Source organism: Vigna angularis, chromosome 5 (assembly GCF_016808095.1).
Source record: "Vigna angularis cultivar LongXiaoDou No.4 chromosome 5, ASM1680809v1, whole genome shotgun sequence".
Lineage (NCBI taxonomy): Eukaryota > Viridiplantae > Streptophyta > Magnoliopsida > Fabales > Fabaceae > Vigna > Vigna angularis.
In genome coordinates this window covers 29,788,862-29,810,706 of record NC_068974.1, presented here as the reverse complement: position 1 = coordinate 29,810,706, position 21,845 = coordinate 29,788,862, and the positions used below count along the sequence as shown (strand labels likewise).

The window sequence follows — 21,845 nt, the reverse complement described above, 5'->3', positions numbered from 1 at the left end:
AATTCCCTTCAACTTACCCTCGGATTCCTCCCTGAGAAAGACAACATTTATATAAGACGACCTATGCCGGATTGGGCGCACCTCTTGAATTGAATTTCGAATAGCAAGAGTCACAAAAATGTGAATAAGATTCAACACCAAAACATCAATAAGAGTATTCTGTCCTTACTTGATAGCATTTTTAATTTCGTCATAGCTGACACTCTTCTCCAACCTCATTGTGAGGTCAACAACGGAAACATCCACGATGGGCGCCGAAAATAGTTAATAGGTAAATGTATAGTGCTGTAAATAGAAAGCTTTAAATGGACAGCGACCTTGTCCTTATCGGTGAAAACTCCAGTAGATTCAACAATGATATCGGCTCCAGTCTCACCCCATTGGATCTCCTCAAGGTTCCTGAGGACGAACAAAAGATTTAAAAAAAAAGTAAACACTTATAATACACATAAACAAACAATGGAACACATGAAAAAGGGTGAAAATAGATCCGTGTCAAAAAATAATGACTGACTTATCACCGAAGAGAAGGGTACTGGAGTCCTTAACGGTGACATCGTGATGCTTCCAGTGTCCGTGAACACTGTCGTATTTAAACATGTATGTCTACAAATGCAACCAAACACGGTGAACAACCTGATCTAACAGCTAATAACAATATACAAATGAAAAACCTTGTCGATCTGAATCGTAATCATGTTATAGTGCTCACAGCGAGGGAGAAGAGAAGGTGTGTATCATGTAATCAGTGGTGATAAAGGGATCGTTAACAGCAACGAGTTCCACATCGTCTCTCTGAAGAGCCACCCTGGCCACCAAACGACCAATTCTTCCAAATCCTGTTACATTTCAAATAAATAAATATAAAAAAGAAAAACGAAAATGAAACAATTGAAAAAGTGTTGAACTGATCTGATGGAAGAGGAGGGAGAACAGAGGATGAAGATGGTGTACCATTGATTCCAATCTTGACCTTGCCTGATCCATGCAATTCATTGGAAAAGAAAAGGATAACGAAACAGAAAGAAGAAAAAGGTGAAAAACAAAAAAGAGGTGAAAACGCAATTCATGAATACTACTAGAACCCATTCTTCGATACATCTTTCACATAGTATCATCCAAAATCAATGAATTTTAAGGGAAAATTATTGATTTTTACAGTAATGAGATTCAAGGTATATTTGTTTGAACCCAGAAACATAATTTTTGAAATTAGGCAAAACCCAAGAATCAAAACTAAAACTTTTGAGCACCCATCTGCACATACCTCCTTCATGGCCTGGACCCAGATACGGTAATTGATTGCATTAACACCAGGTTAAATATGTTTGCATATTTAACACCCCCTTTAACTCGTGGCGGCACACCATTCATCTCAATCTGCTCGAATTGCTCGAGTAGGCGGTCGAAGCCTGAGCCGGGGAGGAACTCCGAAATGGTGGGGCCAGTGCCATCACTGTCGTCATGAAAGAGCTCAAAGGTGGTAGAGCCTTCGTGTTCAACAACAAAGTCATCACTGGATCCCCAGAGAACGATGACGGGGTTAAAGGGGGAGCAGTTGCCAACTTATTTTATTTTAAACTTTTTTAAAACTTAAAATCAAATAAATCCACATCATGACCTCGTACTATGCCACGTGGTTATCAAATGATAACCCAGCATGCCACTAGACAAGAAAGTTAACGTCGTCTATAACAATTAACGACAAGGGCATTATTGACACAATTTTACAAAAAAGGGACCCAATTGAGCACTTTCAAAATACGAGGACCTAATTGACACGAATCTGCAGAAATAGGGATCTCCAAAATGATTAAACCATTATAAAGCATGAACTATGAACGTGTAGTGTAGTATCAACAACAAACAATAATAACCAATAACAAACAAGTTCAATCAAACAACAACAGCAAATAAGTTCAATCAAACAAGAACAACAAACAAGTTTAACTAAACAACAACAAACAAGTTCAACTAAACAACAACAAACAAGTTCAACAAAAAAAATAACAAACAAGTTCAACAAATAAGTTCTTCAAAACGAAAATAAAAATGAAAACTAACCTTCAAAAGGTGGGTTCGTCAGAATAAAGTTTCGTCACACTGAGAGAGAAAGCAGAATGTGCTACAAGAACACTTAAATAATTGGTTAAAACAAACAAAAATCATACATAAAATAATTAATTAACATGTATTTGTATCAAATAAAAGAAAGATTACATGTGATGCTCCTCAAACTTCGTTCGAGAAAAGTTTGAGAAGAAAAGAGGGTATCGCGCGCTAAGATAAAATAAATGAATTTTCAATCTCTGACTCAAATTTTTATTGAATACACTAACCTTTTGACATCGAATTTAAAAGTCATTCGATGTTTTATATCCTTTTACGTCGAATTACAATTCTAAACGACGTTTAATAATTGCATTTATTTACACAAATGTTACCGCTTATTTTTAACATTAGTTATTCAGTAGTTGGACGTTGAACGCGTAATGTTATACACTATTTTCATATTAGTGTAGATACAACGTAACAGTTTTAAGGCAATTAATTTATTTATATAATTTTTTTGTTATTTTTTTTATAGTATAATTGTCTGGTAACGAAGAAAAATATAAATAGATAATTTAAATGTAAACTAGAGGTGAAAAATTATGGATACAATTTCAAACATTTTGGTAACACCATAAATAAAACAAATAACAAATTTAGTATTGATTGTAGCAATTTGGATCACCACTTTCATTAATTTCATATATCAGTACTTATTTTACTTTTATTAATTTACTTTATTACAATTTACGTTCCTACAAGACCTTCGTCTCCATTCTCTTCTTCATCTACTTTCTTTTAAATTTTTATCTTGTTTTTTTATCCTTATCTATCATTCCATCTCTAAATAAAAAAAAAACTTTGGAAGAGAAATGCACAAGTTCTTGATTAAAATACATACATATATATATATATATATATATATATATATATATATATATATATATATATATATATATATTAAAAAAAAATTAATGATTTGTAGATATTTGTCACCTCTTAATTATAAACACTATATAAAACACTTTAATCCATATTGAAAAACTTAAAGTTTGTTAATTCATTAACAAAGAATCAACATCGAATTGATTTGATTCATTTATCAACACTTTGGATTGCATTGAACCAATATCCTAGAAAAAAAAAACACTTAAAATTATTTTAGAGATATTATTGAGAAAGAAAAAAAAAAAGATATCTACGTATCTTCTTATATAATAAAGACCTTTTTACTGGGTCTCACTATTTTTCTTTCCCTCATATTAAGAGTGTTTTCAACACTAATGATAGTAATATCTTTTTTCTGTACTCTTAATTAATGTTTTCACATCGTGTCTATTTTATGTTCAGAGGAAAAAAATTATTCTATTAACTCAGTATTATCATTTAAGAAAATTATACACAATTTATAATCAATATAAGGAAATTATTCACAACTGAAAATAATCAATACAATCAATTGAACCAATCAGTACATATCGATATATCATGATAATAAAGAAGAAAAAGGAAAAAAAAATGAAAGGAAGAAGATGGAGACGTAAGAACGAAGAATACGGAGAACAAGAAACAAAGAAGAATAAGAAAAAGGATAGAGGAAAGAAAGAGAAATAAAAACTTGATTCTTCTATATGGGAAATCGCATTCAAAGAGAGACATAAAAACATGAAGATGGAATACATTTGAAGTGGCCAATTTATATCCACATAGATACAAACATTGCATATGAATTATTGTAGTTTTATTGACTCTTTTTTTAATTTTAAAGTTTTCAAAGACAACATAGAAAAACAAAATCAGTAAGAGGTAAACATATGTATCATATTTATTCCATTTCTAATCAATTTAACCAATTCTTCAATGATTAATAAAAAGACATGGAAAAATTAGAGAAGTTATAACTTATGCTTAGGATGTCTTCAGAGACTAAACATATTACAATACCCATAGTCTAATAAATATTCATCTATTCGATTTTGATCTTGAATGCAATAACAAAAATCTCTCCCATGTAAAAAAAAATCTAGAAAACTAAAGGAAATTAAAAATAATTTTTTATAATTCATAATTAATCCTTTTTTCATCATCATTTAACTGACATTTTATGATAAAAAATGATAAAAATTATATCTATAAATAAATAAATATTATAAAAATAATAATTAAATAGTTAATATTTAATTTATGTGTTTAGTATAATTTAAAATTTTCATCTTTATTATTTTTAAAAATACTTTTATTAAAGAATATCTCAATATAAAATCAGTATTGGCTATTTTATTTTGGAAAAATTATTTCTACAACCTGGATTTCGAATACAATGGTTTAAAAATGACTTTTAAGAACAAAATATAAAATTAAAATATTTATTAAAAATATGAATTAAATTATTAAATATAAAAGTGTTATAAGTTGCAAAAGGATGGGTTTTTTAGTATGAATAATGGACATCCTCTTTTCAGAACCAATTATTGGTTGATATCTTCAATTATGTCTATGTAAGTAGGGATTCAGATTCAGGTGAGGATGCACATTTAGTTCGCTGATTGGTTGATACTATGGATTGATTATATGTGGATCTCATTCAAAGACCACATGCCTAGAGCCTAAAATACATCTTAATTAATTATTTTTAAAATTATCTCTAAAATGATTTTTAATATTTTGGAATATAAAATTTGTTTAAAAATCATATTATCAGCTGTATATGAAAATTAAAGTTTTGATAATTATAATAAGGGTGTTTATAATATTAAAGAAATCAATCACTAAAAAAAATCAAAAGTACACCAGAAAAACATGCTAGTTTTTAGCACCATAATACTAAAAATTCTTCCTTAAAAACAGTCATATACCCACGCTTTTCAGATATCAATCTTGGCGTCTTGTGCATCCCATATTTCTCTTTTGATCCTTCATTTACACATGTTAGTTATGATAAAATATCCTAAGAAACCAGAGATTGGCCACCTCAGATTACAATATAAGAAATTTAGACCACACATTTAAAACGTTGATAAACTTTTCATTGTAGTGCTTGTATATATATATATATATATATATATATATATATATATATATATATATACACACATATATGAGACCATCCCAAGTGCAAAAGTTATAAGCGAGCCTTGAACAAAATGACTCTTGTGAACCCAACGTTACTCAATTCCTCTTTTACTCCACATCTCACTTTTACCAAACCTCTGAAACCAGTAGCTCCTATTCTTCTCCAACGTAGGATAATCTTCCCTCGCTACAACGCAACCACCACAAACGTTAACGTTTCTGAAAGAAAATCAGCAAACTACCAACCCAACCTCTGGACTTACGACTTTCTGCAGTCCTTGAAGCATGCCTACGCTGTAATTAGTTAAAGCATCATAATTATCATATACACTGTCCCTATTCTAAACTTTTTCTTACACACGTATACGTGATTTGTTCTTTGTATAACGTTTTCAGGATATAAGATACGAGGACAGGGCCAAGATGTTGCAGGAGGAAGTAAGGAGAATGATAAAGGATGAAAGTTCAGACATATGGCTCAAACTTGAACTCATTAACGATGTGAAACGCTTGGGTCTGAGTTACCATTATGACAAGGAGATAGGTGAAGCCCTTCTTCGGTGTCACTCTTCTGCAGGATTCAGTAGCACATTCGTTAACACAAGTTTGCATGAAACTGCTTTGTGCTTTAGGCTTCTCAGAGAATATGGCCATGATGTCTCAACAGGTATAATTAACGTTATATAACATTTTATTATAAGCAAAATAATTTTTTTTTTCTAAACAATTATTTATAATATTATTTAGTTTGTAAAATATCTGAAAACTACCATTAAACCTAACAAATAAGCACTAATTATGTTTTGCATTGATTCCTAATAAAGAAAGAACACTACATCTATATATACTTTCATTATGTTTTAATTATTTGATAAAAAATAGAAACTAAAAAAAGAAAGTGGTGAGGTAATTAAATGAAATTTTCAACTGTTATCCGTAAGAAAAAGAAGTGTGAACAAAAGTGGGGTGATAAAAAAAAAATAAAACTTTATCATCTTACTTTAACAAATTTTGTCATCGTATCAGACAAAAAGCGAAACACAGTACACACGTACAACATAAAGAAAACCAGGTACTGAGCTGTTGATGAACACCATTATAGGCCTTAACATCATAAATATATGTATTTAAACTCTGCTATATTGTCATGTGGAGTTGGGGACCACATGTTGGAAATTCAATTGTAAGTTCATATTGAATAAAAATAAGAAAGTAGAACAATATTTAAAGATAAAAGATTCATTAACTCGTTGTCTTAAGATTTTGAGTAAAGAGTGATATCGATTCGTTATATAGTTGGTTAAAATGTTATTGGTGTTTGTGTAACCCACACGGATAACCTCTTTCTCGATAGATCCAACAATAGTATCAGAGTCGAGCCGATGGTTCCCAAGTGTGAGATAAGAAAGTAGAACAGTATATAAAGATAAAAGACTCATTATCTTAAGATTTTAGGTAAAAAGTGATGTCGAACTTATATAATAGTTACCCAATAACCAACATTTCAAATAACAGCCTATACTGCCTCACTAGTTTGGAACAAGACTATGCCTAATAAACAGATAAACAAATAAGTTTTATTAATATATATATATATATATATATATATATATATATAATTATATATAATTATATTTTAAATTCCTTATCAGTATTTTGAATATATTTATAAATTTAATTAGAATACCAAGTAATTGCAGTGTCCATGGTATATAAAGTATTACATGTTTTTGTTTATTTATTTTAAGTATAAGTTGAACATTTTGGTTTCTTTTATCAAATATAAGTGGCCTGTCTAGGTACTATAGCTTCACGTGTGTACTTATTTGATCATGTAGATATATTTGAGAGGTTTAAGGAGGAGAATGGTAATTTCAAGGCAAGCCTTGTGAGCGATGTGAAGGGAATGCTGAGTCTGTACGAGGCATCGTTTCTTGGATACGAAGGAGAGAAGATTTTGGATGAGGCCATGGTCTTCTCTAGCTTCCATCTTAGGGTTGCCCTCAACGAAGGTAAAGGCAGTAACATGCTTTTGGAACAAGTGAATCATGCATTGGAGCTTCCACTCCATCACAGAATTCAAAGGCTGGAAGCAAGGTGGTCCATTGAATCTTATGCTAAAAGAACAGACTCAAATCGATTTCTGCTTGAAGCAGCAAAACTTGATTTCAATATTGTGCAGTCAACACTGCAAAATGATCTCCAAGAAATGTCAAGGTCAGTTTGTGTTGGAAAATCAGTAACTCTTTTTCCATTAATTAAAAGTATGCATGCTGCAACTGTATCACACGCAACAGTGATTGGTTATCTTGAAAATAAAAATCTACCACAAACAAATTCTGGTCAACTACCCATATGAATGTTAAACGATTAATCCTGTTATTGTGCCTTTGAAAAACTACTCTCAAGTCTTCAAAAAAAGTCATGATTTATGTGATTTTCCACTTACATTGTTTAATCAATTACGTATATATATATATACTTTCACTATGTTTTAATTATGTGAGAAAAATTAAATACGACAAACAAAAGGAAAGTGGTGAAGTTATTAAATGAAAGTTTCAACTATTATCTCGAGGAAAGAGACGTGTGCACAAAAGTGGGGAGAAAGAAATATAAAACTTTATCACAATTTAATTTTAATTAAATAGAAAGAAAAAATAAATAATATTTTCTGTTAATTAGACAATTACTCCTTAAAAAATACGAGGTTACTGTTTTATGATAATTCTTTTCTTTTACATCTTTGGAGATACCATATTTTACATAGGAAAAACATGTGTAAGAACGTATCTAAATTTACAAGGACAAAATTTGGACACAACATCAGACTGAGATAAAATGCTAATTTTAGTAAATCAGTAACTACTTTTCTATTAACTAAAACTATGCATGCTGCAACTGTATCACACAAAGTGATCTCTTGAAAATAAAAATCTACTAGATAAACAAATTCTGGTCTCCCCATCATGAATATTGAACGACTAGTCTTATATTATTGTGCCTTTAAAAAACTATACATGTCTTCAGACATGATTATGTGGTTCTCCACTTATATTGTTTGATCAATTACATACACTTTCACTATGTTTTAATTATATGAGAAAGAAAATAGAAAAGGACAAAGAGAAGGAAAGTGGTGGGGAAGTTATTAAATGAAATTCTCAACTATTATCTCGAGGAAAGAGACGTGTGCACAAAAGTGGGGAGAAAGTGATATAGTATTTTATCACAAGTTAAATTTAATTAAACAGAATGAAAAAGGAAATAATATTTTGTGTCAACTAGAGAATTATTCCCTTAAAAGAAATAGAAGGTTACTGTTTTATTATGATCCTTTTCTATTACATCTTTGGAGATATCTTATTTTTCTTTATCACTTTGTGATGAAGGTGGTGGAGGGAAATGGGACTGGCCTCAAAGTTAAGCTTCAGCCGAGACAGACTTATGGAATGTTTCTTTTGGACTGTTGGAATGGTCTTCGAGACTCAGTTCAGTGATCTCCGTAAAGGCTTAACAAAAGTTACTTCCTTAATAACTACAATCGATGACGTTTATGATGTCTATGGCACCTTAGACGAATTAGAACTTTTCACTGCAGCTGTGGAAAGGTAGCTTACGTAAAAAAAAGAAAAAAACTTCAATCACGAGCATGAAAAAAACTGCTGAAATTATTAATCAGTGCACTAATTAGAATTTTTTTTTTCTTGTTTCAGTTGGGATGTTAAAGCAGTTCAAGTTCTCCCTGATTACATGAAGATATGTTTTCTTGCACTGTACAACACTGTCAACGAATTTGCCTATGATGCCCTTAAGGAACATGGACAAGATATTTTACCCTACCTCACCAAAGCAGTGCGTTAATTCATAAATTATAGCAATTATTTCTTATATTATGCATACATGTTAGTGCATTATTGAGATTATTTTTATTTTTTAATTAAATTACACAGTGGTCTGATATGTTGAAAGCATTCCTACAAGAAGCCAAATGGAGTCGCGACAGACACTTGCCAAGATTCGAGGATTACATCAACAATGCATGGGTCTCAGTCTCCGGGGTGGTTATACTCACCCATGCTTATTTCTTACTAAACCAAAGCATTACAAAAGAGGCACTTCAATCCTTGCACAATTACCACTCCCTGTTACAGAAACCATCCCTTATTTTTCGACTTTGCAATGATCTGGGCACATCAAAGGTAAATTTGATTCCATACATGACCATGTTTTTTTTTTGTGACATTTTTACAACATTAAAACAACAGCCTAAAACATAAAAGTAATTGGTCTTGTGTTGTAATTTTGCAGGCAGAGTTAGAGAGAGGTGAAGCAGCAAGCTCCATTGTATGTTTCATGCGAGAAAGTGGTGCTAGTGAAGAGGGTGCTTACAAGCACATCCATAGTTTGCTTAACGAAACGTGGAAGAAGATGAACAAAGATAGAGTGTCACAGTCTCCTTTCCCTAAAGCTTTCGTAGAAACAGCCATGAACCTTGGAAGAATTTCTCAGTGCACATATCAGTATGGAGATGGACATGGAGCCCCAGATAGCACTGCCAAGAATCGCATACGATCTTTGATAATTGAACCCATTGCACTTTACGAGACGGAGGCATTAGAACAAGTTGTTTATTAATATTAATGGTAATCTTGCAAAAGAAAAATAAATTAGTTTGTATATAAAGGGTTTGTTATCTTTGTATCATCTCCTTATTTTCAAGTTAAATTGTTAAAATATTTTCTTGATTCTAATAAAATAATTTTGTAACTTGCTATTTTACATATTATAACGTAGTTATTGGGAACATAGTTCTAGGCGATATAATAGCTCTGCGTATTTTATAACATAGCAAAAGTTTACGTTATAATAGCTTGAAGATACTATAACGTAGTTTCTGAAATCAATCATAATATGCACAATTTATTATGACAAACTTTTATGTAGCGTATTATAACTTTACCAATTATAATAAGTTGATTTTGATAACTAACCTATTATAACGTATTGTTTAATACGTTATAATATATGTTTTTTTTTTTAAAAATCATTATTACATTTAACATCCATTCAATTTACAATCATTTTCCTGAACAAATTTATAATCAATCGAATCAATTTATAATCAATATAAATTCAAATGAATAAATTCAATTAAACTAACCAAATAAAATTTATTTCAAATATTAAAGTGTTTAATAATATTTAATACATTTCATATACATAAAACTATATATTACATCCAAATATTATATATCAATATACCTACACTACTAAATTGTAGTCAAGTTTTTACTAACACTCGAAAATCAGTGGATCTCTGCTCTTTGGTTTGAGAATGACGTTGGTGTAAATGAGCAAGTCTTCAACTATCTGAAACTTCATACAAAAAGAAATAAATGAATATCAAACTAGTTAAAATGAGAAATTCACAAAAATAAGTCACAGTAGCCAAAAAGGAAAATAAGAACTGAAATAGGGAAACGCTGAATTATATATGTCAAATCTTGCAGTAGTAGAAAATATCAAAAAAATATTTAATAGGAATAAAACCATTAGAATCATGAAAAAAAACAATCCTTCACTGAAATTGGTACTAAAACTCTATACAAAAATTCAAACCAAAATAAGGAAATATATATTTGAATTTATTTTCTATCGTTCCTTCTATTTTCGAACGACAGTAGAAATAACTCGAGAGTAACTTTTCAAGCATCTCAAAGCCAAATATTAATAATTTAGTCTTCTGATTTCAAGGAAACACCAGGGGTGGTAGTATTGCACAGTTTCACGATCAAGCCATATTTACCTTCAGAATTATCATTTTATAATATAAAATACATAAAGTTCCTAGTGAAATATAAAATTGTGGGCGTAAAAAGTTCATATGAAACTGAAACAAAGAGAGGGAAAGAGGGATTCATACCAATACAAAGGATAAAAAGATAAGGGAAAACAACGTTTCACTTATGTAAGCTTTGTCTTGCCCAAGCATTCCTACCATTCTCTGTACTGGATTTTCCAGGTAAGAGAGAGCAAGAACATCATGACAATTACAAACCCGAAAAAGGACCGAGGGTAAGTAAATTTGTTCTTGAGGGTGAACAAATAACTGATCATCTAAATCAAAATCATCATAGTTGCAAAATATGACAAAAGATGCTTCAAGCAATTGCAAGTTCCTGAATTCCCTCATTAAAAACACTGAGCCATCAACTCTGGCACTTGATTATCTCTGACAAAATAAGCTTCAGTGATTAAACCAAGCGACAATAGTATATACCTCATTCATTCTTAACCAGAAACAAATAAAATATGTATATAAAAAAAATAAGCAATTATACCACTAATCATGCCGACAGACAACCTGAACAACTGAACTCCATGTAGCATGAAAGTAGAGTTCAAATCAAACAAACGTAAAACAATTACAAATATTATTTGAATATCCTCGTTAAAGGAAAAGAAAAGGAACCTTATACACAAAAGGTTATATAAACAAGAGTAGCACCAATTGCATTGCATACAACTACCAGTAACCCAAAAGCCAATCACATGAAAATTGTTTCTACATAAATCAGACAGTTTTTCTGAGCTCTAAGTGGCAACATATACCTATCCCCCACCATCACGGCTCATTAGAAATTGAGTGGATCCACCTCCAAAGAATAAGCAAGGCATAGGTACAAGCACATACATCAAAGCTGCAGGAGCAATATTTTCACCATTAATTTTTTAAACAAATATACAAGACATTTCCAGTTTAAAAGACTCTAACTAACCTGATAAAATGGGCGACCAATTGTTATATATTGCACATGCCTGCCACACCAAATAAAAAGTAAATGGTAATACATTTAACACTTGCTCTCTCAAAAGGTCAGATGACTCATTTCAATCAGAGTTGTTACCCTGCTGCCACCACCGGCCACTGCAACTTCAATCCTTTCCCTTCATCATGTATGCCGTTTACACCTCTATCAATATTCTCAACATTCTCAACCGCCTTCTCATTCAGCAATAAAATCACCCTTTCAACTTCCTTTGCTTCCTCACGCAATTGAAGAATACTTGATTCCAAAGCCGCTACTTTCTCCTCAGATTCTCTAAGTGCCTCCTTCAACTTCAATTTTTTCTTAACCAATTCTTCCAACTCAGATTTTTTTCTCAGCAGTAACCTTCTCCAATTCCACCAACTTCTGTTTGAAACCATTGATCTCCTTCTCCTTTTCATCAACCCTATCTCTCATCTCCTCCTCAAACCTAATCCTCTTAATCCTTTCCTCAATTTCCTTGGTTTCCAGAACTCCAATCTTTCTCTCCAAATCCCTAACCCTAACCGCACCCTCTGCCTTCACCTTCTTCAAAGCTGTCAGCTCCTTCTCTAGAGACTCAACCAACGACTCCTTCTCCCCTAAATCCTTCCTCAATTCAGAAGCATCCATCCTCGCCTCCTCCGAGGCGGTCATCTCTGATATCAAATCGTGTTGTAGCCTCGCCACGTCCGTCTCCAAGTCCGCTGCCCTCGCCGCGATAACCTCTGCCGCAACAACATCCTTCAAATCAACGTTTAATCGGTGGAAAGGGATTATAATCGGTAGATTGTGATTATAATCGGTGGAAATGTAGAAAATGATGTTTCAATCAGTGGAATCGAAGGTAAAGGCGAAAAAGATGAAGGTATGTGAGAAACCCTAGCAGTAGATGTGGTTGGACGATGAGTGAAGCGAAAATGCATATTTGTGAAGAGAAATGGAGACTTACGGCTTAAGAACTCTCGAGAGAGTGAGAAGCTTCAGCTGCTCGCGAGGGTGAAATGAGTAAATCTTTCGAAATGAGAGTGTTTCTCGCGAGAGAGAAATGTTGAATGAAGATGTGGCTCATCTTACAATCGAGAAAGGTGACGGTGCCCCTACGAGTTGGGGTTTCAGTGTGAAGAAAGTGTGGCGTTGAGAAAGAAGGAATAAGTCATTACGTTTTGAAAAGTGAAATGCTTAGAGAAATTATAACAACAATTTGTATCTCCGTTATAATAGGTTTATAACTTATTTACAAGTTTGCCATCGTATTATATATTATGACTAGGGATGGCAAAAAAATCCGTGTCCGCGGATATTCGCGATGGATAGTTGATACCTGCGGATATTTATTACCCGCAATCTGCGGGTAGTAGATATTTTAATACCCGCTTATAAACGGGTCGGGTGCGGGTGTTATACTATCCATACCCGCGGATACCCGCTATCCGCAAAAAATAAAAATAAAAATATAATTTATATTTTATTAAGTTAAATTTAATTAAAATTAACATTAATTTATATTTTACAAGATTAAATTTAATTAAAATTGAATTTATATTTATATTTAACTTAATTTGTATTATATTTTATATATTTTTTGTAATTCTATTTAAATTATTTTAATAATTTATTAAAATATATATTTTTTTTAATATTTGCGGGTATCCGCGGATATCCGCGGGTTTCAAAATATCCGCGGATATTTTTTAAGCGGGTATCCGTACGGGTAGCGGGTCGGGTAGCAGGTGGATTTTTTTTTGTCGGGTCGGGTTGCGGGTAAGCACTATCGGTGCCTGACCCGACCCATTGCCATCCCTAATTATGACTAATATTCATAACTCCGTTATAATACGTTTTGAAATTATTTACAAGTTTGCCACCACATTGCCTATTACGACTGATTTTTATAACTACGTTATAATATCTTAAATTTATTACAATTTTGCCACCCGATCAACCTATTATAACGAATTATTTTCATCCATCATAATAGGTATCGTTATAGAATGTTACTTTTCTACTAGTGTAAATTACTTTAAAGTAAAATTGTGTTTTATTGATGATATTTACTATCAAATCATCATCTTTGGTAAAAGTTAATTATTAATAGAGTTATCGACGGATACAAATTTTGTATTTATCGACGGAATGTTCCGTCGGTAAAGTATTTTTGTTTTAATTTATCGATGAATCATTATTTGTTGGTATGTTTTTTATGAAATATTTTTCCTCCCATTTTCCTCTTCTCTTCTTCGTTCTTACTGTTACGTGTGTTCTCACCTCCATTATTTTTGCTTTTCCTTTGATCTCCATTACTCTGCTCTTTCCCAACCTTCATTGCTCTAAATCGTCTCCAACCTCCATTGTCCAAAATCATCGTTCATTGTTTTTTCAAATGTTCGTCGTTGACACCATTGTGAGGAGGGTGTTGTTGTGAGAGAAGAACTGGTCCACGGTTTATGTTGTGCTTGAGGTTAGTTGAGGGACTTTGGTCAACGTTAGGTGGTGAGTTTTTCAGCATTGTCGTTGTGAACGAAGGTTGTTGTCGTTAAGCGAGGCTGTGGAGAAGCCCTACTATGGAGGTAAGTTCTAACTGTAAAAAGTAATGCCCTTGTATTGTGTGCAATGACATTAGTATTTGGTTGTTGTTCTGTGCAATGAATAAGCATAACATTTGAGGTTTCTTTTCTTTTCATTTCGATAGTAAGTTTTGTGTTTGAATTTTAAAAGTGTTTTGTTTTCAGTATACTTGTATTTCATTCATTCACATAACTGATTTCATATATTGGTTACCCTCTGATGTCTAAATTTTGCATAAGCTTGGTTCAGTGTTTATGTTGAAAATTGTTTCATTCATTTTTTGTTGTATTCAACAATGAAAATTTCTATTTAGACTCTAAATTAGATTCCAAATACATCTTAAATAATTATATATATAAAACTAATGATTTTGCTTTTATTAGGTTGGCCAATTGAAGGGCACGAGTCTATTCATAGTCTTTAGTTTTGGCTTTGTTCAAAGTTTTTGTTTCCTTGGTTTTAGCTTGGTTCAAAACCTTTGTTTATTTAAACTTTTATAGTTTTTTTTTAATTTAATTGTCTTATTTGTTAATATATATTGACATATTATTAACTACTAAAATGGAAAATAAAACACTTAGTTTTAGTGACAAGGAAAAACAATATTTGGCCTGTGTGTTTGAGGTGAAGTTGTGGACCCTTTTTTTTCATGTTTCATGACAAATATCACATTAACATATAATGGATAGTTTTTATTTTGTCTTACATGACAAATATCACATTAACATATAACATTACAAGAAATATGACTATTACATACAGATTATTATATACGGATTATAATTCGTATGGATATTATATATAGATTTTGAAAAAAAAATTATATACGGATATTATATATAGAATTTTACATACAACAAATCCGTATATAAAAGTCGTATGTAATATTAGCGCATGGTGGCAAGAAAGTTTTCTAAGGATAGATCCACGTGTTAGCTACCAATTACGTACGAACTTGGAAAATAATTTACTTAAAAAAATTCTGATTAGAATGAAGCCAACCTGAAGCGAACCTCGAAGCCTATTCTTCTCAAAACCCTCTGGCTTTTCTCTCTCCCTCGAACCCTATTCTTCTCAAAACCCTCAATCTTCTCTCTATCCCTCGATCCCTATTTGATCTCTCTCTCGAACCCTCGCGATTTCACATCTCTCTCTGGAGCCCTCTTTGCTCTCATTGTCCCTCTCTCAAGCCCTCTTCGCCTCGCTGTCCCTCTCCCGAGCCCTCTTCACTGTCGTTGTCCCTCTCTCGAACCCTTGCCTCTTCCCCCTTTCTCTCTCGAACTGTCGTTGCATAATAACGCAGCAATGTCGTTGTCCTTCGTTGATGAAGCAATCACCTTCATCGTTCGTTTCAGAGTCGTAGTTTGATGCTGAGAGAGTACCTTCATCCACCCTAGGTTCGTGATAATACTCCAGGAGCGGGAAGGGTTCGGAGAGGAGTGAAAAATAGGAAGATTGTTCGGTAAGAAATGCGAATTAGGTCGCGTGTTCGGTGGAAAAGGAAGATTCAACGGCTGAATCGGTGAAATGGTGCCAAAATGAGGATGTAATCGGTGGATTCGATGGAGAAGGCTATAGTGATTTATCAGAAAATATTTCGGAATTTATGTTCTTTCTCTTCTCTTCGACATTTATGTAAATGTTTTTGTGCAGGTTCAAGAAGTGTACAAAATTTCAGCTGAGTATGAAGGAAAGCGTGACCCTAAGAAACTAGAAGAACTTGGAAATATGATAACTAGTTTGGATGCAGGGGACTCTATTGTTGTTGCCATGTCCTTTTCCCACATGCTTAACTTGGCCAACTTGGCTGAGGAGGTCCAGATTTCTCGTCCTCGAAGGAACAAGGTGAAGAAAGGAGATTTTGCAGATGAGAACAATGCAACTACAGATTCAAACATTGAAGAAACTCTCAAGAAACTTGTATTTGGCTTGAAGAAGTCTCCTCGGGAAGTTTTTGATGCACTGAAAAACCAGACTGTTGATCTGGTTCTTACTACTCATCCTACTCAATCAATTCGTAGATCTTTGCATCAAAAGCACGCAAGGTTTGTTACAAAAGTATAGTGTTTTTCAGCTTCATTATTCAATTTTATACTTTCTTTGTTTAAGTTGGTTCAGGAAACCAAAATTGAGTTTTCTGGTTTTGATCTGCATTGTAGGATAAGGAATTTTGTCTAAATTTTATGCCAAAGACATAACTCCTGATGATAAGCAGGAGCTTGATGATGCCTTGCTAAGGGAGGTAAGTATTAAAACACTAGGATTATCTTCGTTGGTTTAGCAAACTGCATTAACCACGCCTTTGTTTGGAGTTTATTCTACAGAAGAAGAAATGTTCAAGGTGAAAAGAAATAAAGGCTTCGTTGAGTCAATGACATTGTTGACAATTTTCTTTTGTTACTTTTGTCTATGTTGTGCAGATTCAAGCTGCCTTCTGTACAGATGAAATCAAGAGGACCCCCCTAAGACCACAAGATGAGATGAGACCAGGGATGAGCTACTTCCATGAAACAATTTGGAATGGTGTTTCCAGATTTCATCAAGCAATCTGGTATGATTTTAAGCATGATTTTTTAATATGATTTTAAGCATGATTTATCAGAAAATAACCAAGGTTGGAATTTGATCAAGCAATTCTTCGTCACCTACTAGTAGTAATGGATGTAACTCTCACATAAATTCTGGTGAAGATGCTTTTCAAAGACCTATCCTTCTTGCATGGGAAGTGCTGGCAGCTCTTGCTTTTGTCCTTGAATCAATTTTAACTGCTTGCGTTCATGGGAGGATGTCATCACGATAATTGACAATAGGTTGGCTAGATGCTACATTTATTTCTCCATCAATCAAGTTTATTGTATCCATCAATTTGGTCTTGGTCCCACCTTTCTTGTGTCTTTTTCTAATAGAGGATTAATTAAATCATGAATTTTTTGCTCAATGATAAAGAGTTGTTTACTAATTCCTATTTATTTTCATCAAGCAATCATTGTTTTTATTTTAATATTGCAATACTTAAGAGGAAGAGATCACATCAAACTAGGGTAATTGATTCTTATTCATTTATATATGCAAACAAATATGTAAACCCTTATCTGAATATTGATTAACTCATTTGTTGTTCTTATAATATCAGTAACTCTCATGAAAATTGTAGCTCTGCTAACTCTTGTTAATTGTTTGTATTTTGCTTTCAGATTTTGACAGTTGGTACAAATCCTCTGCTCAATCACTTTGACATGAATGGCACGATCCTTTCACAAATACAGTGTGCTCCTTCGTCATCTTTTTCTATCTGCTTACATCCTATAGGGGTATGTTCTGTTTCAAAATCATTGCTAATTGTGTTTAGGACCAGTTGTCTGCTCAAACATGCTGACAGACTCCTTGTTACTCTCTACTTTATGTGATATATAGTTGCATTACTGCGAAACTCATTTTAGGTTATGGCAATTGGAGGCTATGGTGGCCTTGTTGATGTTATCTCACAATTTGGCAGTCACATGTGCACGTTTCATTGTTAAGCAAAGTTCTCAGATAGTTTGAAAATTCTGATACCTCGGGATGAAGAACCCAAACAATTTCTAAGTAAGCTGTGACAAGCTTTGGGATTAAGATAGTTTTTGGCCTAACTTATTTTTAATTTTCTTCTCCTTATAAGAAGAAACACTATATATAAAAGTTAAAAAAAAGTAGTATATTTTTTAGAAGAAATTATGAAGTATTAAATAAGCTAATTGGTGGAGCTTCTCTGAAGTGTTTATGGAGCTTCTTAAGTTGGATATCATAATCCTGTCCACCGATGTTTTATGCTTTCCTTTATTTGTTGCATGTTTATATTTTTTGTAAACCTATAATTTACATTAACAAAAATCACTTAAATGAATTTTTATAATTTTAAAAATTAGCAGTTCTTAAATATGTGCTTTTGAAACAATTTTATGTAAACCAAAGTAATTTTTGCTGAGAATTTTTAATTTTTATTTTAGTTTTTATATCAATTAATGTGCAATCTACAGACATAGGAAATATAACTATGACTTATTGCAAATGTACCCCATTAATTTCCTTTTAATATGAACTTTATGTTTAAAGTTATTTTTGTTGAAATGCATTCTTACCACAAATTTTAATACTACAATATCCACAATGTTGACACTAGTGTTCTAATTTCAATATGAAATCCTATGCAGCACCTTTTTAAGGAGTTTTGGAAATGATATGATTAACATCGACCATTGTTGTTACCATCATTTAAGAGTATTAATCCATCTAAATAGGTAGCATTTCATTGGTTAAATTATATGTTCATCTTGCTTCCTTCCTAATTAACCATGAAATGTTTAATATGATTTATTATCTTGGAAAGGCCGTTTATGCAGGAATATCTTCATTCTTATTTAGTTTTTTTTTAACCTTTCATGGGATGGATAAACATTTCTTAAAAGGGTTCTTAAATGTTGTCAAAGCTAGTAAGATGAAAATTTGGTGTTTAAGAGGCAGAATGAGCTTAAAGAAATTTACAGAGGAGTTCACATGGATGTCGATAATGAATCTGCAAGACAGATTTTGACTAGTCTCATTGAATGTGCTACAAAACCTGTCATATTATCTCCTTTATATAGTTTTTAAAACTCTCTTTCTATTTTTCAAAACTATTTTCACTTAAATACTTTCGAAAATTATTGTTGTGTTTGTCCATAGTGTTTGGTATTGGCTCTAAATTTTCCTTGATTACTTTTGATTGCTTTGCAGGTAATGTTGATCTGTCTCATTTGCTTCAAAACATGGATGGTCAGATAAGACAAGCCAAGGAGCGAGCTCTAAGCGTAAGGATATCTTAGATATGACAGGGAATCTTGTTTTGTAAATAAATAGTTGTTGGAATTAGTTTTTATAATTTTATTGTGGTTTTAACGGTGTAGCCCATAATGGCTTGACATACTGTAAAGTTGAAATTTAATGTTAGAATATAAAAGGTTATGATTTCGAGTTAGTTGAAAAATTTACTTACACGTTATAAATCTAAAATTTGGATGAGTTATATATTTGACAGTGGATTCTTTTTAGTTCTACTTTGATTTCAAAGTATAAAGATACTAATGTTATAAAAAGATATTTTATATTAAATTAGTTATTTAAACACTTTTTTAATGTGTAAATTTTATGTTAATATATAAATAATTTTTAATTTCTTTTTGAAATAAATAATTACATACGGATTCTTTTCGTATGTAAATTATATACAGATATTATATACGAATTTTTTATATGTAATTTATATACGAATTTTTTCGTATGTAATTTATATACGGATTTTTCCGTATATAATTTATATACGAATTTTTTGGTATGTAATTTATATATGGATATATCTGTATGTAATTTAGCTATACTTATTTTATATAAGGATTTTTATCCGTATGTAATTCGTATATAATATAATTTTATATATGGATTTTGGATGTTATATACAGATTTTGACCGTATATAATTGTGATTTTTCTTGTTACGATGAAGAATTAAAGAAAAAAAAATATTAATAAGATTAAAAAAAACATAAGTTGTTTTATTTTACAATGTGAATATGCAATTGGTTAAAGTAGAGGTAAGAAGGACAATTAAAAAGTATTTAATCTTTGCTCGATGAAGCACTTATTGCTTATTCACTTCACAAAAGGTGAAGATTCTAATTATTTGAGATTATATCCATCTTCAGTATCGAAGTTTCTAAAGCTTTGGAACTTAAAAAATCTATTTCCAAAAAATCTAGTAATAATAAATTTATACAATGATAACCTCTTGTGGTAAACTTTTTCTCATAAGCCCGACAATGGTCAGTGCATTTTTATTATGTCCACCACGAAAGCAAACTTTTGGTTGCTTCAAAATCTTTCACTAAATATGGAATGTATGAACATGAGAAATTGCATTCTTTTGTTTAAAGCTTTACGCTACAATTTAAAGAAAACATTTTAGTTCTTTGAATTTCTTTTTTATCAACAACCACACAAAACTGCATCATTAGCATATGCATAAAGAAACTCACACAAAGATACAAATAAATTAATACAAAATCCATGTCCAAAATTCATCATCTCCACTTGTACCTACACTCTCGTCAACGTGTTCCTACTCTTATCATTAATAAAATAATTCATATTTCATGAGATTTTTCTTGTATATTTGTCATTAAATTTTGCAAGAATTTGTTTTCTACTATTTGTCTTAAGAACTTTTGTTGGTATATAATTCCTTTACAGATAATTATTTTTTATTACATTATAAATTTGCAAGTATTTCTTATAAAATTTTCTGTAAAAAATGTTGTACAGAATATTTACAAAAGAAATTGATATCAGTTTTGCAAATTATTATTCATAACAAAATTTATAAATATTTTTAAGAAAAATTTTGAAAATTGACAGAAAATGTGTTTTTTTTAACAGTGTATTATCCAACTCTTTTGTGGATAATTACGAGATAATAGCACCAATATGAATTGGAAATATTGTTGAGGAGTTATTGTTCCATATTAACAACAAAAATCTTTGAACAAGTTGTATAAAGATATCAAATACTTGTAACTTTTTTAAGTATCAGGTTTTTCTACTTCCACAATCATCAGGCACACTACCACACATTTTTGGTTCGATTAAAATGGAAAAGAAAGAAAGAAAAATCAAAAGTTGAATTGTTTATATTGAACAAAAGAGAGTGGAGTTTATAGTTTATTTATTGATGTAATATTTCAAGAATATTTCAAGAATATTTCAAGAATATTTTAATAAAAACTTAAAAATATAAATCAGGGTTAAAATAATTTTCAAATTAAAATAAACAATTATTATAAAATTTTAATAAATAAAACATGTTGTATTTATAAATAAAAATATATTAAATAAATTAATTTAGGAAATATCAAAATTTAATTAATTACTCCGATATTTATTATTTTAATATCTTCAACTATTTGTTATATATTATAATATAAAACATAACTATCAATAAAGTATTATTTTACTTTAATTATTTATTTCTATAATATAAAAAAGTATATTGAGTTAATAGTGTGAGATTCTTCCACTAGCAGTTTTACTCATGCATTATAGTAATATTTAATTATTCTTTTATCCATCGATTAGTGTTGTATTTGATTGTCAGTACTCTTCTACGACATGTGTAAGTGTAAGTGTATACATGTGACACAATTTTAAATATCTATAAATTATTTAAATTTTTCAAAAAAATTATAAAAATAAAATTATAAAAAATATATATAATTAGAGATATTAATATATATAAAATGAATTTTAATTATTGAAATTAAAAATGTTATAAATA

General features: G+C 31.1%; 2 protein-coding genes and 2 pseudogenes across 2 annotated transcripts; 2 read left to right on the top strand and 2 right to left on the bottom strand.

Annotated features, from left to right (window-relative positions):
* Positions 1 to 215: 215 nt before the first annotated feature.
* On the bottom strand, positions 216 to 1,662 carry LOC128196719 (glyceraldehyde-3-phosphate dehydrogenase 1, cytosolic-like). The gene is made up of 6 exons (XM_052878230.1): positions 1,622 to 1,662; positions 1,368 to 1,516; positions 955 to 978; positions 740 to 839; positions 502 to 607; positions 216 to 410 (listed from the first exon to the last, which is right to left on the bottom strand). The coding sequence occupies exons 1-6, from the start codon at positions 1,660 to 1,662 to the stop codon at positions 216 to 218; spliced, it is 615 nt and encodes a 204-aa protein (XP_052734190.1).
* A 3,503-nt stretch (positions 1,663 to 5,165) lies between these two features.
* Positions 5,166 to 9,857, top strand: LOC108339363 (tricyclene synthase EBOS, chloroplastic). The gene is made up of 7 exons (XM_052877401.1): positions 5,166 to 5,420; positions 5,521 to 5,791; positions 6,963 to 7,341; positions 8,517 to 8,735; positions 8,841 to 8,979; positions 9,078 to 9,326; positions 9,436 to 9,857. Exons 1-7 carry the CDS (start codon positions 5,196 to 5,198, stop codon positions 9,760 to 9,762), a joined length of 1,809 nt encoding a protein of 602 aa, XP_052733361.1. The 5' UTR covers positions 5,166 to 5,195; the 3' UTR covers positions 9,763 to 9,857.
* Positions 9,858 to 10,279: 422 nt separating this feature from the next.
* Positions 10,280 to 12,758, bottom strand: LOC108339362 (peroxisomal and mitochondrial division factor 2-like; annotated as a pseudogene).
* Positions 12,759 to 15,491: 2,733 nt separating this feature from the next.
* On the top strand, positions 15,492 to 19,497 carry LOC108340742 (phosphoenolpyruvate carboxylase-like; annotated as a pseudogene).
* Positions 19,498 to 21,845: the final 2,348 nt, after the last annotated feature.